The sequence below is a fragment of the Dromaius novaehollandiae genome, unplaced genomic scaffold, assembly GCF_036370855.1.
Source record: "Dromaius novaehollandiae isolate bDroNov1 unplaced genomic scaffold, bDroNov1.hap1 HAP1_SCAFFOLD_32, whole genome shotgun sequence".
Taxonomy (NCBI): Eukaryota; Metazoa; Chordata; class Aves; order Casuariiformes; family Dromaiidae; genus Dromaius; species Dromaius novaehollandiae.
This window is the reverse complement of record NW_026991447.1, coordinates 4,008,388-4,023,420: the sequence shown is the minus strand read 5'-3', so window position 1 is coordinate 4,023,420 and position 15,033 is coordinate 4,008,388. Positions and strand designations below refer to the sequence as shown.

Here is a 15,033-nt window from a genome sequence, read left to right as displayed (position 1 = left end):
CAGGATCTCCTGGCCATACTGTACAGAGAAGGGCCTGCCACTGAGGGGATATTTTGCAAAGCTGCCAGTGAGACAGAGCGCAGGGACTTGAAGGAGGCCCTCGACAAAGGGGACACCGTTGGCTTGGACAGCAAACCTGTGCACCTCTTGGCGGTAGTCTTGAAGGTGAATTCTTCTGCCTTGCAGCTCTGAGAGGACACTGCGAACCTGCAGGGGCCCACTCAAGTGCCTGGATGGTCCCAGGGGGGACTCAAAGCTGATACCCTAGTGAAGCCAAACGGCATGTTTTTGGACTTGGGAAAGTTTGGCATTTGTGTTTTCCATCTGGTTTTCAGTCCCCCTTGTTCTGCCACTGATTTCCTGCCTGCCCACGGGAAACTCCCTTCCTCCTCCTCCTCCTCCGCCTCCTCCTCCCCAGCACCCTCCTCAGGGAGGAAGACTGAGATTTCTGGGTGGACTCCAGGCTGATAGGCACCAGGGCCTCTTACTGCACTCATACAGGCATGTTCAAGCAGGGCAGGGACCTGTGCAGCCCACTGCTCTGCCAGTGGCCGTGAGCACCTTTGAGAGCAGGTAGCTCAAAGCAAGCTGCCTCCTTGGGTGCCCAAGTGCTGGGGGTGCTCCCTGTGGGCTCAGGCGTGGTGTCCAAAGCCTCATCTCCATATCCTGGCCTTGCAGGACTTCCTCTGCAATATCCCCTCCCAACTCCTGTCAGCGGCCCTGTACGAGAAGTGGATGCTGGCTCTGGAGAAGCCAAGCAGGGAAGAAAAGATTGAAGAACTGAAAGAGTGAGTGTTGTAGCCAGTCATAGTGTTCTGGAGGGGCTGAGAGAGGCCGGGGCCTTCTCCAAAAATGGGGAGTCGCATGGAAAAACCTGCCATTTCTATCAGCTTGCTAGTACTGATACTTCACAACACAGGCACAGGCTTTCATGGGCCTTTGCAAGGCTTCCTGTGATGTTTCCTGACAACCTTACCTTCATTCACACTGTCCATCTACTGAAAAGCAGGCACTGTGCTCAAACGCTCACCTTGCAGTCAAGATCTGGTCATTCCAGATCTTGCACTTAACCATATACCCAGCTACCGCTGGGGGTTTCTTGACAGGACTTGTGTAAAGTAGTGAAAGTAAGCACAGGCGTTGCTCTCTTTGGAGAAGGCACCGTTTGTGGGAGTTTACTTGAGACTTGCTCACGGCAAGAAGCAGTGGCCACTGCCCCCTCAAGTCATGGCTTGTTGTGCTTGTGTTCACACAGGGTGGCTGACCAGCCGCCCCGACCAAATCGTCTCTTGCTCAAGCCCGTGCTGGCTGTGCTCCATCACATTAGCCAGAACGCAGAGACCAGCAGGATGAACTCCCACAACCTTTGCCATCTGCTTTGGGCCCAACATGCTGAGCCCAGGCACGGACAGCACACTCCCACTGCAAGTCCAGAAAGAGATGAATGACAAGGTATGTTGAACTCACCAGCTAGCTCCCCCCACTGGGGCACAGCTGAGCCATCCCCACAGATCCCATGGCTATTGCAACAGCTAAATGCAGCAGCAGCACCTGGGAGCATGGGGGATGCCCCTCAGCTGGGCTATCTGCAATATGTGACAGGCAGATCTCCTAATGGAGCTGCAGCCACAGAGCTACAGCTTTCACTGGAGAAATGTCAGTCAGGAGCAGCAAGACTCTTGAGCACATTTTCTGCCTCTTGCACTGACACCCATGGTTTTCCGTGTGCAGGTGCTGGTGGAGTTCCTCATTGACAACTGCACAGCAATATTTGGGCGGGACATGGCCTTGGCTTGCAGCCCCTCTGCTGAGGAGTGTCCCGAGCACACCGGCAGCTCCGCAGGTAGGAGGCTGCACTGGGGATTGGCACTGCCCAGGGCTGCTGGTTGCAGGTCTTGAGCTGGCTGTGGGAAGATGTCTGTGGCAATGCAGAGAGGTGTGGAGGGTTCAATACCTTCCGGCAGTGCCTTCCCCCTGCAACACTTTTCCGGAAGTTCAGAATGACCTTCCTCACACCACAAACTGCATCCCAGCTGTTAAACATCTGTAGAGCTCTGCTCTGCAAAGCCTTGCTCACTATGGGCCAGAACTCTCCCCCTGTGCAGGATATTGCCCCCAGGGGTATTTGTATCTCCTGAACTGCCCCTCACATCCATAGGTGTTAAGGCCGCAGCTTGCCATCTGCCCGGGCTGCGTGGTGCCACTGCAAAAGTCCCCTTTTCTCTTCAGAGGGCCAGTACAAAGTAGCTAACTGGCTCTTTGTGCCTACAGGACACCCAGGTGCTGCTCAGGAGGATGCTTCTGCCCACAACAATCCAGAGCCTGAAGCTGGATGCAGCTCCCCAAGCTCTGAGACGCAGCAGCCCAGAGGCAGAAGCCCCAGCGGGAGCAGGACATATGCAACATGTGTCTCTGCCCCTCCACTGCCTCATTTGAAAACTGACATTAACATAATGCAAAGGAGCATCTCAGAGCCATCCCTGTCCTTCCAGCACCCCTCGGAGGGCAGCAGAAGGCACCAGAAACGGAGCAGAAGTGTAGATAAGTGCACTAAGAAAACTTCAGAGGAAATCAAACATTTACAGTGAACAGTGAAGAGCAGGACCTAACACGGTCAAGGCTGCTCTTTGCTTTCAGCTAAATTTGGCCTCTTCCAACCTGGACAAGGACCCCAAGAGAAGTAGAAAATGGTTGTTTTGCCAGAACACAGCAGGGCTTTGACAGAATGCTGAAGAGATCTCTGGTGGGTTTAGTGGAATAATTTAATAGGCAGGCATGTTGGTAGGTAGGGAACAAAAAGACATTTGCATTTGAGAGTGCCTGTAAGGTCTGGGAATAGTGAAGGCCTGTAGAGGCCTGAAGCTCTTTTGCATTGAGGAAAATGCCCTGACAGAAACTGGATGAAAGAGAGGAATTTAATCACAAACCTGAGTTAAGGAAATAAGATTCTGGGAAAAAAAAAAAAAACCATACATTCATTTCACTTTCAGACTAATGCAATATTGTTTAACACAACTAAGAAGCTGATCTTCCTCTATTGTGAAATCATGGAATCAAAATAATTCAGGTTGGAAGTGATGTAAGGAGTTATTTCCAACCTCCTGCTCAAAGCAACATCAGTTGTGAGGGCAGACCAGGTTGCTCTAGGCTTTATCCAACTGAGTCTTGAAAACCTCCAAGGATGGAAGCTGCACAACCTCTCTGGGCAACCTGTTCTACTGCCTGAGTGTCCTCATGGTGAACAAGCTTTTCCTTTTATCCAGCCTGAACCTCTCATTCAATTTATGCCCATTACCTCTCATCCTCCAACCATGCACCACTGTGAAGAGCCTGGCTTCATCTCCTTGGTAACCTCCATGTAGGCATTGGGGGTCTCCTGTTAGTTCCCTCTGAAGCCATTTATTCTCTAGGCTGAACAAGCCCAGCTCCCTCAGCCTTTCCCCATAGGGCAAGTGTTTCAACTCTTAAACACATTGGTGGCCCTCTGCTGAACATGTTCTAGGTTATTATTATCTTCCTTGTATTGGAGGCACCTGAAGCTGGATGCACTATTCCAGATGTGGTCTCATGATTTCTGAATAAAGGTGAAAAATCACCCCCCCTAACCTGCTGGGTATTCTGTTAATACAGTTCAGGAGACTGTTGGCATTCTTTGCTGTCAGGGCACATTGATCGTTATGTTGACCAGGCCCCCCGGGGCTGTCCACAAGTGCTGCTCTGCAGCCAGTCAGTCCCAGTCTGGATCACTGCAAAATTAGAATTATAGAATAATGTAGGTCAGACTGACAGCAACCTGAGACCAAAGCAAGGTGATGAGTTGTCATCCTGGGAAGTCCAGTCAATGACTCAGGACCAGCAGGGGACCATGCTGGGCATAGGCCCACCTATAATATGGTTGGGACCAGGACTGGGGGCCAAGTCTAGAGATTAGGTGGAGCTTCCAGGCCCATGGGCATAGGGTGTGTGGGTAGAGGTCCCAGATAAGGCTAGTCTGGACAAGAATGGCCTATGGTACTCTCGGGGCCATACCATATATGGATGACACTTTGGTACAAGGACAAACTGAAGTCGAAGTACAACAGTACACTGGAGAAGTAATCAGCGTTATGCAAAACACAGGTTTTAAATTAATCATGATAAAGCCCCATTAGTAAAATCTGATGCTTAAAAAGGGTCAAGATGAATGGCGCTCAGCTCATCAATGGGTAGAGCTAATTATAAGACTCCCCATTCCCACAGAAGAAGCTGAGTTGCATTCAATTTCGGAATGAACTTTTTGCAAGACTTTATCCGTCTACTTTCAAAAATTGGAAAACCACTAATCAAACTGTTAACTACTTTCTACGCATGTATAGCAGACTACTCGGAGGAAGAGCAGGCCTTGGAGCAGTTGCAGAGAGGAGCAGCCCTTTTCTCCAGAGCAGAACTCTGGAGCAGGCTCCCTGCAAAGCAGGGGATACCAAGAAGTTGGGTATACGTGTGCCTCCTGCCATACATGCTCATCTCCCATCTCTGCCTTGACTGAGACTCTGGTGGAGGGATGCCCCTCTTGCTAGCTTGCTGTCTTTTGACAGCTTTCTTCCTCCCTAAGGAAGAAACAGAAGATCACTATTAATCCTTCCATTCCCCCCGCCACCCATGCTACCTGCCACATGCACCTGGAGAGTCTCAGTTCTACTCACATGCTTAGCATGGCAGAGAGCAGGGTCCAGTGCATTGCCAGACACCTGGACATGTTCATGATTATATCAAGAGACTGCAGAAGAGAAAGGAGATTGGAGGCACAAAAGGAGGTGAAAGTGACTTGGAGAAATCAAGGGGGAAATCACAAGGCCTAAAATCTAAGGATCAGTGCCACTGCTGAGGGGTTGACCCTCCAGGAACACGTAAAGGGCGCACCACTGAGTATGTCTTTCTCAGACACACTCTAACAATTAACCTTGTCCAGGGATGGTTTAAATTAGTGGTAGCTGGCTTGGCCCAAACTGCAGAGGCCACAGCTGATAGGGTCTCAGTGGGGGCACTCTGGCCTTGGAGCAGCAATGCAGCCTGCCCTCTCCTTGGGAAAAGCATGGAGAGCCCCTGGGAGAAAAGGCAACAGTGGGTCTAAGTCTCCCATTCCTCCCTGCTATCCCGCTCACCATCCCTTTGGTACCCCAGTTCCTTCTCAGCGTGAGAAACAAGATTATCTTCACTGGGGTCTGTCTGCTCCATGCTGGAGCCCCTGCCTTATGCTGCTGAAGAAGACTCAGCTCATGCCCTCAGAACCAACCCCTCCCCAAGCATTCCACAACTGCTGTAGGGAGAAGCCACAGGAAGCAGCAGTTCACCTGCCCTGCCTGGTAAAGGAGGCCACCTACTACTTCAAACAGAAGCATCTCAAGAGCAAGAAAAGGGCACCCAACCCTGTCACTAAGTGCAACTAAGCCAGAAGCACCACCTGCACAAGATCTTGACTACATCTGTCAAGATCCAGCTGATGAGATTAATCTGGTCTGAGGTAGATAATAATAATAATGACAAAAAAGGAAGACAAACTTTGCTACCCAACTCCTACTAACATTTTTTATAACTGTAATGTACTTTGCTTTTTTGTCAAGGTTATTGTTGTTGATGAACTTCTGCACTGGGTGGCTTCACCTGGTCCTAATTCACCGAAGACTGCTTTGTCTGGCAAGGCTGGGGTCACACTTTCTGAGTGAGTCAGTCAGAATGCAATAAGCCAAACAAAAATGGGCCAATGCACGTTGATATGGTGCAATCAGCCACTCAGTACTCTTGAAAACAACATGCTTAAGAAATCATGGTTCCATGTTCAAAGGTTGTTGGAAATGCCTGGGGACCAACTTCAGGGTTTCTTTCAAAGAATGAAGTAACAACTTGAGTCTCACCAACTCCAAGCAGACCCTCAAAGACGCAAAGCCATAAATCAATGTGCATGTTAAGGACAAGAATAGCAGAATAACCGCAAGCTGTGACCTGACTTTCTTGATGTGTGAACAACTCATGATCAGAGGACGTGCCTGTTGTTGGACTGATCTAGTCACATTAGGGAAGTCATGAGCTATTTCTATTTTGTATTCCGTGTATTTTTCATTGATGTTTAAGAACAAGAAAGTTCCTAATAACATTTCCCCAAGAAATTGCCTTTTTAAACTGAGACTATTATAAATTCTGTTTCACCCAGCTTGGAAAGCTTGGATAGCTCACACCACCACCATCACTCCTAAGCAAACTCCAGTTCATAATGGAACATACCCTGCAGAGACAGAACAATATCAAAGGCAAAGAAGAAAAGAGTGTAGGACATGGCTGGCTTGGTACAAGGACAACAGATATTGGTATGATATTTCATTTTTCAAAGATATTCTAAATACAGCTCTTGCATTACAAGGGACATTAGCTTCTTGAGGTAAAAATTAGGAATACAATACCACAAGAACGAACCTACACTTAGGATCTTAATGAAATAAGATCACTGAGAACTATCTACCTGCTAATTCACAGATTTGTTAAAGAAAGGCAAAAAAAAAAAAAAAAAAAAAAGGCAGCACTTCAGTATGTGTGGGGAATTTCAAAAACAAAAGTTCCTTCCTATTTACTTGGAGATTCTAACCTGCATGTCCTTCCACAGTAAGTAGAAAAGGCACTTCCAAGTAGTGGCTAGCACAAACCCAGATTTGCTGGCCAGCTCCCAGTGCTATGATTAAAATATAGTTTAGCACTCAGTTTTGAGATTCTCTGCCATAAGCAGATCTTTTTTTGTCATTGAGCTCGGTCTTCAGCAACCTAAACTTATATAAATGTGTAATTTTAGATACCTACCTATGCACAATTAAGTTTTTCTTTTGTTAAAAGGGATACATTTTCCTTTTTCTCCTGTAAAAATCAAAATGGATTATACTGTAGCCTGGACAGAAATTATATAGGAATCTGAATCTTACAATAGAAAAATGAGATTCAGTTTTAAAAACCTATTTGTCTAGTTACTCTGAGTAAAAAGAACAGAAATATTTCTACATCATCATTGATATTGCATACCTCTTGTTTCTATAGTATCTTTAAAATTAAGATCTGAATGTAGCATGCTGGATCTGCAGAGAAGCTGTAACAGGAAAAATGTACAGGCCTTTCCCTATAAAAGAGCAATGTGTGTATTTGTTATTTTTAAGTATGTTCTGCTTCACATTCCATTCTCCATGAAAAATGAAAGCTAACCTATATCACACAAAAGTGTTGGTAATACTTATGTATCTGCTACCACCTGCTGACAAACACCATTATTGACTTTATCCTAGCCAGTCTCATAGAAGCAGCCTGTATTTTGTGATAAAGCTTGCACTGACTGCTCTCTACAGTGCCTGACAGTAAAAACTACATAAAATTTTCAATACTGTATGTTGTAGTCATAATAAGCCACTAACTTTCTATCCAGCCAGCTTGCCTGTATGATAGATTCACCACTGACCAGCATATTCAGCTCATAAAGCATCTACTATATCTTCCATTCACTGAACCTGTTCAGCTGTTGCAGACAGTTATTCTAGTCAGTTACTGAGCAATTTAAAAGAAACTGATTCCCCATTTACAGAAATCCCAAATCATTTAATCTAGTACATTAATCGTAAGATTTTTTAAATGACAAGTCAATTTCTCTTGGCCTTATTTCCCAATCTATAATGTGGGCTGAAAACATCTTTTTCTTTTTTCCAGTCTTAAAACTAAGATCAGAATAGTAATAGAAATGAGAGCCTTTGTTACTTAAAGCATTGTAAAATTAAGCAGGATGGTGCAAAGCCATTCATTTACCTCCAGATATTATTGTTGCTGAGAAAAAGACCACCAAAATCCTAAAACAAAATGGAAAAAAACATCTTCAGTTTTAGGTAACTCACACTAAATTGCAGAAGTATGACACTAAAAAGAGATTACAGTTCACACTGAGGCCTGTATTTGTCTATATGGTAGAGTAAGTGTTTATAGTGTTTACTTCTGCTTGCACTTCCAAACATTTTGAAAAAAGCTGTCAGAGTTCCCATTCCTGCAGCACTTCATGAACTTTCATGAATCAAATTTTAAACCCAATTTCATATAAAAATGATCTGGCAAAAAATGTAAGCCAAAGCTTCAGATCTGGTAAGCCAAACCTTCAGAAAAAATAATTTCATGACAGCAATAGAAATGTCATGAAAACCACAGCATAGAGCTACTGCGTAACAGTATGCCTTGTGGTTCAGACAAAGATAATTCTGTTAAGATCATGAAGCCTGCTGTCTTAGCCGATGAACCTGAACTTGAAATTTCTACTTAAGAGCGATAGGTCTTTAAGACTGGTAGGTTCCTCGAGACCTACACGCATTTAGCAAAAACAAAGGTGTGAATGAGATGTCTTATCCCCTTTTCATTGCCCACTAATCCATTTTTTTTCTTTTGCAAGATTAGCATTTTTCACTAGACTTAAGCTCCTGCCTGGAGTGTTCAAGTGGTTTCTAGTCAGAAATTTCCAATCAGGCTTAACACTGTCCTTTTTTTTCCCCGCAGTTTCATCCTAAAGCAGCTGAAGCCAGGCACTGTTACTGAGGGAAGACCGAAGAGGCAACACGGCACAGGGCTGCAGATCTGAAGGGCCCGGAAAGCCCTGACAGCAGCCTGACACTATGCAACAAACTGCCACAGAAAATACTCTCTGCCAATCTTCTTGTATGTCAGCTACTAAAAACCTAACAGGAGTTTCTGCCGTTTCTCTGAGAAGGTCGAGTCACCACTGAGAAAATTTCAGTTCCAGAAGCAGGAAAGACGATTCTTACTGAAGACCGGGGCAGCCCTGCTCCCCGCGCTGCTGCCGAGAGCCGCCTCTGCCCTCCCAGAGGGGAGCGGGAAGCCCTGGAAGCGCCACCCACACCGCGCAAACGGCCTCCCCCCGCCCCTAGCTGTCGCGGAGCAGGGCCTGGGCGGCGGCAGCCGTTGGGCGCCTTCTCGCGAGGCTTCGGCGGCGGGGAGGGGCGGGGGGCGGGGCGCTGCCGCCGCCGCCGTGGAGGCGCCGCGGGGCGCGCCCCTGGGGCTGGGCACTGTGCTGGTGGTGAGGCGCCCCCGCTCGCTGCAGCCGGGCTCCCCGCGGCGCTCGCGGCTCGCTGCGGCGGCGGGGCCGGCGAGGGGAGGGGTGCGGACGGCGCCGGCCTCGGGGGTGCCGTGGGGCTCGGCCCCTGCGCGGGGGGGGCGCGTTTGGGCGGGCGGCCGGGCCGCGGGCACCTTCCCGGCGGCGTTGTTCTGGGGCGCCCCGTGGCTGCGAGCGGGGCCGGTGGGCGAGAGGGGGTTTCCTCTTCCGTGTGGGGTGTGGAAAGGAAAGCTGCCTGATGGAGCTTGCGTGATCGCCGAGTCTGTCTTAATTTTGTCCCTAGACGACGGACTGGTCTGAGCCCTGGCTGGTGGGGCTGGCGGTTTTCCACGTCCTCTGCTTCCTCCTGACGTGCTTCTCTCTGCAGCACTATCGGGTGCAAATAGGGCACTTCCTTTGCGTGGGTGAGTAGTGTGTGCAGTGCTGCTTCCCTGAACTTGCCTTTCGGGTGGCAGGCGGCACCTGCATCCTTTATGCCACTAATACTGTTAAAGATATTCTTCTAGGTTAGTAATTACAATTTTCTGTATATGTCTGCGTAATACTGGGTTTTGTGATATGCTTTACAATAGTTAAAGGGCATGCAAAGCAGTATTTCTCTTTTATTAATACATGTGCCTGTACACAATAATACTTACTTGCATTTCATTGTCACAGAAGCTGTTATAGCATATGTGCCTATTTGTTTTGTTTCCAAGACTATATGAAGTAGTGACTTGAAACTTTGGCCTTAGGGAGGATTTGTGATAAATAAGGTTTCTTCATAGTTAATTATGTATCACAGCTTCACAGAAGATTGCTGTTACTCTAGAGAAGCAGACAAGGACTCTCACAAGCTGGCAGTTACTCTCTGCCTTCTTCTAATGCTGCCCTTCAGGAAATATGGCCAGCTTTTGGCTGGATTCATTTCTGGATCTGGTCTACTGCCTGACTAACACCTGTGCGAATGGCATGAGGAAGAGCAAACCTGGTTCTTACCGTTGCGGTACCAGTGTTTGCTGTTTCAGGATTTGTCAGAGGTCAGCCTGAGGATCCTCTGTGGCCTTGCCTAACCAAAGCTCTGTCTTTGTGGCTGACTGGCTTAAGAGTAGCCTTGCGGAGGGTATTTGTTTTAGAAGATGTCATGGATTTGATTATATGCATGTGCTGCGAGCAGCACCGTGGTTCTAGTTATGGCTGTACACACTGCCTCAGTTCTGTCATGCTTACAGAGTAATGGAGGAAGGATGAGCAAGTTAAAGAGAATCACAGGCAAAAAATTCCACTTGAAGACTATGTTGACATTTTAAAATATCATTTAGTCAACTAGTTAAGTTGAAAGGGGAATCACAGTTTTCTCAAAACTGCAAATACGTAACTCAGCTAAAACTAAGGTTTCAGTGATGTAAATTACCTCCCAAAATTAATATAGAAATCTTAGTAAATTTCTGTAAATCCATTTCTAACTGCAGAGTACAGAGGAAGAAATAGTGATGCCACGTGTACAACACATTAGGCCCAAGTGTTCCTTTTAAAAAGTCAGGATTTTCTTTCTTAAATTTAATGTTAGGCATGTAGAATTTCTAATGACATGCTGGCTCGGTTTACTTTAGATTCTTCATCTAAAGTATTCTTAGTGTTACCAGCATGGATTTGCACACCCAAGCACTAATTGCATTGAAAATTGGAGTGGAACTGATCTTTGATGGCTTTTCAATGCAAGTATGATGTAAATTTCCTGTAAGCGAGATGAGTGCTTAAAAAAATCCTTATCAAGTCACAGCCTTGTACGTCCCTGAAAAATTGAACCACTGGTGATACATCAACAATAAAAAATATTTTATGTTGTACAAAGTAAAAAATGACTAAAGAAACTACAAAATTATCACACTGGTTTACCTTGACATGATAAGTATGATCTATATTGTGCAGTACCATACAAAGATAACCCAGCTGATGCCAAAACAATACAGAATATTGTTTATTATGGCATTCCCCTTCACATCACCAAATTTTTTTTTTTAACTGGTTTGGGCATGTCATCTTTAAAGTGACTGAAGCAGTTTTAAGTTTCTCCTTGTATCATTTTCCACAAAAAACAAAACAAGGAAATTTTTTAATTGGATAATATATAGTCTCATTGCTTTTCTATTAAACATATGATTTCAATGGATTTTCTTGCTGTCTTGATGCATTTATGCTACATATAACTGTTGAATAAGGATATACTAGTTTTCACTGGACTGCAGCGGACTGCTCTGCTATATACCTACCACAAACAAAGCTTGTGCTGTGTCCTCATAAGTGAATTCAAAACACTTCTGTGAAGCAGTTTTAAATACAGTGTTTCTCCTAGATATTTTAATGACCAAAAATGTTAAAACTATAAATAGAAGGGATTTACCTTTTTAAGACTTGGATGCAATGCAATGTAGGAAGGAACTGCATAAATGCTTGTTTATAATTCTGGTGAATTTACTCTTAATGTTTAGTACACTAGCTTTAGATAGTAATGGTGGATATAAAACCTAAAGCATCTAAAATGATATCTTAATTCTATACCAGTCTGGGGGGAGTGCTGACTTTATTTTACAGATTTATCTTAGAAGCAATCATCAACAAGATTGATGGAAAAAATACTGATTTAAAAAAAAAATACTCGTGTGTATACTGAGCTCTTCCTGTAAGCTCAGATATGCAGGATTTTATGTCTCTTTGTAATATTGCAAGTATGTTTTCTGATCACTTAATATTTGTTAGTATCTATATGGGACACTTCAAACATTCAGAACTGGCTTTATGTAGTTAAATGTGTGACAATTTTCTGAGGATCATGGAATTTTAATGTAGAGTACGTATACATCTTAGAACTGATAACTTGCTGTTTATTTTTAAAGAAGTATTGAATCTAACAATACTTTTCTTTTGTTGTACAGTAGGTTTAGTTTACTGTGCTGAATATATAAATGAATTAGCAGCTATGAATTGGAGGTAACTGTTTTCCCTTTCACATTTAAATGCATGAGTTATTTTTTTGTATCATTCCACCAAAAACATTAATTGAAAGAGTCACTCATGTCTCATCAAGAGAATGTGATGGTGGAAGATCTGTTGCACTGATTGATAAAATCCTTTTGGACAAAACCATACAATGCAATATAGTTTCAACTTAGCTTATAGGAAAGAGTAATTTTTCTAACAGTTAACATGTGTTTACTGACTAAAAATCAAAAGAAGAAAAACACTTTTTGTTTGCATGGATTGTTGTAAACTAACTCTAAGAGAAAATCAGAGTAGTACAGTTAAGGGAAAGAGGACATGGGCTTTTTTTTTTTTTTTCATTAGCTGTTTGTGTTTAATAAGGTGAAGTTAAGCACCATTTCTCAAAAATATCGCTAAGTATTTTATATGCTTATTATGTGCATAAATATCATGAAAATCTGCCTGGTTTACTTAGTCTGTGTACCAGAATTAAACTGATGACTTTTTTCCGTAAGCATTGAACTAATCTTTCCCCAGTGTAACAGGGAAAGATTACTATAGTAATACTAATAGTCTTTCTGGAAAGATACTATGTGTGTGTGTGTGGGGGGGGGTTCTGTCAAACAATAAAGCCTTACAAAAAAAAGAAAGGCTGGTATTGTAATGAATGTTCATAACTGATTAGATATTGACGACCCCTTTCTTCTGGCTTGATACAGTAGAATGTTGTCCCATGCTTGGGGCTCCCAAGAAGTGGGATAATCTGGCCAATATCCATGTAGAACAGCTATTATGAACATATAAAGTTGTGTGGAATACAGTGAATAATGTTCTTTTTTTTTTTTTTTCTTTTCTATCAGGCTATTTTCTAAATACCAATACTTTGATTCAAGAGGAATGTTTATTTCACTAGTCTTTTCAGCACCACTTCTGGTGAATACTATCATAATTGTGGTATGTGTTTATTTAAATGGATACTTCTTTCATGAAACTGATAAGTAAATGTGTGTGTGTGCATGTGTGTGTGTACACATTATATTAAAAATGAGTTGAATGTAATAATACTCATACTTTTCAGGTCACCTGGGTTTACAGAACTTTGAATGTAATGACTGAACTGAAGACACTACAGCAGAGAATTAAAGCAGAGAAAAAGAAGAATTGAAAGTGTTGAATATTTTTATTATTATTTGTAAAAATACTGTTTCATGTAATGAGTCCTTCTTGTATGTTTATCCAAGAACAGCAATGTTTTTTTGTGTCTGATGTTGAGAGGACTTTGCACCCTTTGGCCATGGACAATGAGGTGAAAGCAGGGGTTCACAATACATCTCAACTTTGCTATGAAATCAGGACAGGCTGGTCTTAACAGGTCTTTCTGTGCTTTAGTACAAGCTATTTTTACCGTGACCAAGACAATTAACACTGATAACGGTACAAACTTCCAGTCAGTTTTCATACACCTGTGTATTTTTTTTAACTGTGTGTTAAATACGTATTTATTAAGTATCCAGTCTTCTACTTACGCCAATTGAAGCTGTGCTATGGATTCTAGTAAATGAGGGCTAATATTCAGAACACTTCAAGAACTCATGCTTCTACAGAACATTTTACTTTGTAGATCAAGTTTCATATCTCATGTATGTATTGTGTGGCAGTGAACAATTCTGATACAGGACCATTTTATAAATAAAATTATCCATTGTATCTTGAATACAGATTGTTGGATTGCAGTTGATATTTTTAATTGTTTTTTTTTTTCCTTTTCTTTCTCATACAAATTGCTGGTTTGGTAAAATCTTGTACTTAATTTGTGTAAGTCAGTCAAAACCATCTCTAAATTGTTTCAATTTATATTTTACACTTTAATGCAGTTAGATAAATATCCTTTCTTAAATATGAATGAAATTTTTATAGTGTCTTTTGCTAGTTTGTGGAACAGAAGGGAAGGGGAGAAGCTTTAAGGTGTTCTACAAAATTCTGTTCATATGTATATACACATGTATAAAATGTTTGACTTTTTAATAAAGAACTGGAAATGACAAATTGACTCTGGTGAAAAGATCATATTAGATTTAGGGAATTTGGTGAGGCAAAGGAGATGAATACAATGTAAAAGAGTCCATGTACTTTTTTTAGTAGAAGTTATATGCGGAAGCAGTTAAAGCCTTGTGCAGAGACCTAGAGCTTCGTCTAAAGTATGTATCATTTAAGACATGGGAAAAATGATCTACAAAATTAAACTTAGTAGAGTACAAAGGTTAGCTTGCAAAAGAACACTACTAAGGTTCTAAGCTTGCATGTATTTGTGAACTGGTGGAATTACATACTTCAGGAAAATAAGCAAATGCATGCACATACACAGTTTGAGCCTCACATGGGGCAGGGTGAAACTATTTCTGGAGGGCTTCACAACGTTGTGGAAGGGCAGTGCAAGTGCTAGGCTGGGATCCATTTCTTTACCTTTCCCATGAGTTATGAGACTCCTTAACTCAGCACAGCTTTCCTCATTCATTCCTCTATCAAGACCTGCAGGCTGTGCAGGCCATATATATATATGTATGTTAGCATATAAATAAATATGTGCAGGTGTGGACACTTGTAGTGTTCCATTCTGTTACAACTCCTAGTGCAATTTTGGGCACTTCTTGAAAATGTCTGCAGTAGTCTGGTGGATAGTATGTGCCTTTAGGTGCATACTAAAAGCCACTGTTTTGGAGGTGTGAAAAGAATTTAGCCAAATGGCTGCAGGATAGCCTGTGCAACTTGTCTTCAGGACCAAAGAATAGGCCTATTCTATTTATATAGACATAATTCTCCCAGCCTGGTTTGGAAAAGTTCAGCTTTGGTCTTTATAGATGGGGCAAGATCAGAATTTGTGGTCTAGAGTTTTTCTTCTGTGGACCTAAATGTGACCACACAAATGTTGTCACAACAGTTCACAAGATAAAGGTCAT

At 43.2% G+C, this 15,033-nt stretch overlaps 1 protein-coding gene across 1 annotated transcript; it reads left to right on the top strand.

Annotated features, from left to right (window-relative positions):
• Window positions 1–6,620: 6,620 nt before the first annotated feature.
• On the top strand, window positions 6,621–14,126 carry LOC135326597 (transmembrane protein 18-like). Its single transcript, XM_064504405.1, has 6 exons — window positions 6,621–6,633; window positions 8,931–9,079; window positions 9,399–9,519; window positions 12,031–12,085; window positions 12,937–13,030; window positions 13,155–14,126. The coding sequence occupies exons 1-6, from the start codon at window positions 6,621–6,623 to the stop codon at window positions 13,239–13,241; spliced, it is 519 nt and encodes a 172-aa protein (XP_064360475.1). The 3' UTR covers window positions 13,242–14,126.
• Window positions 14,127–15,033: the final 907 nt, after the last annotated feature.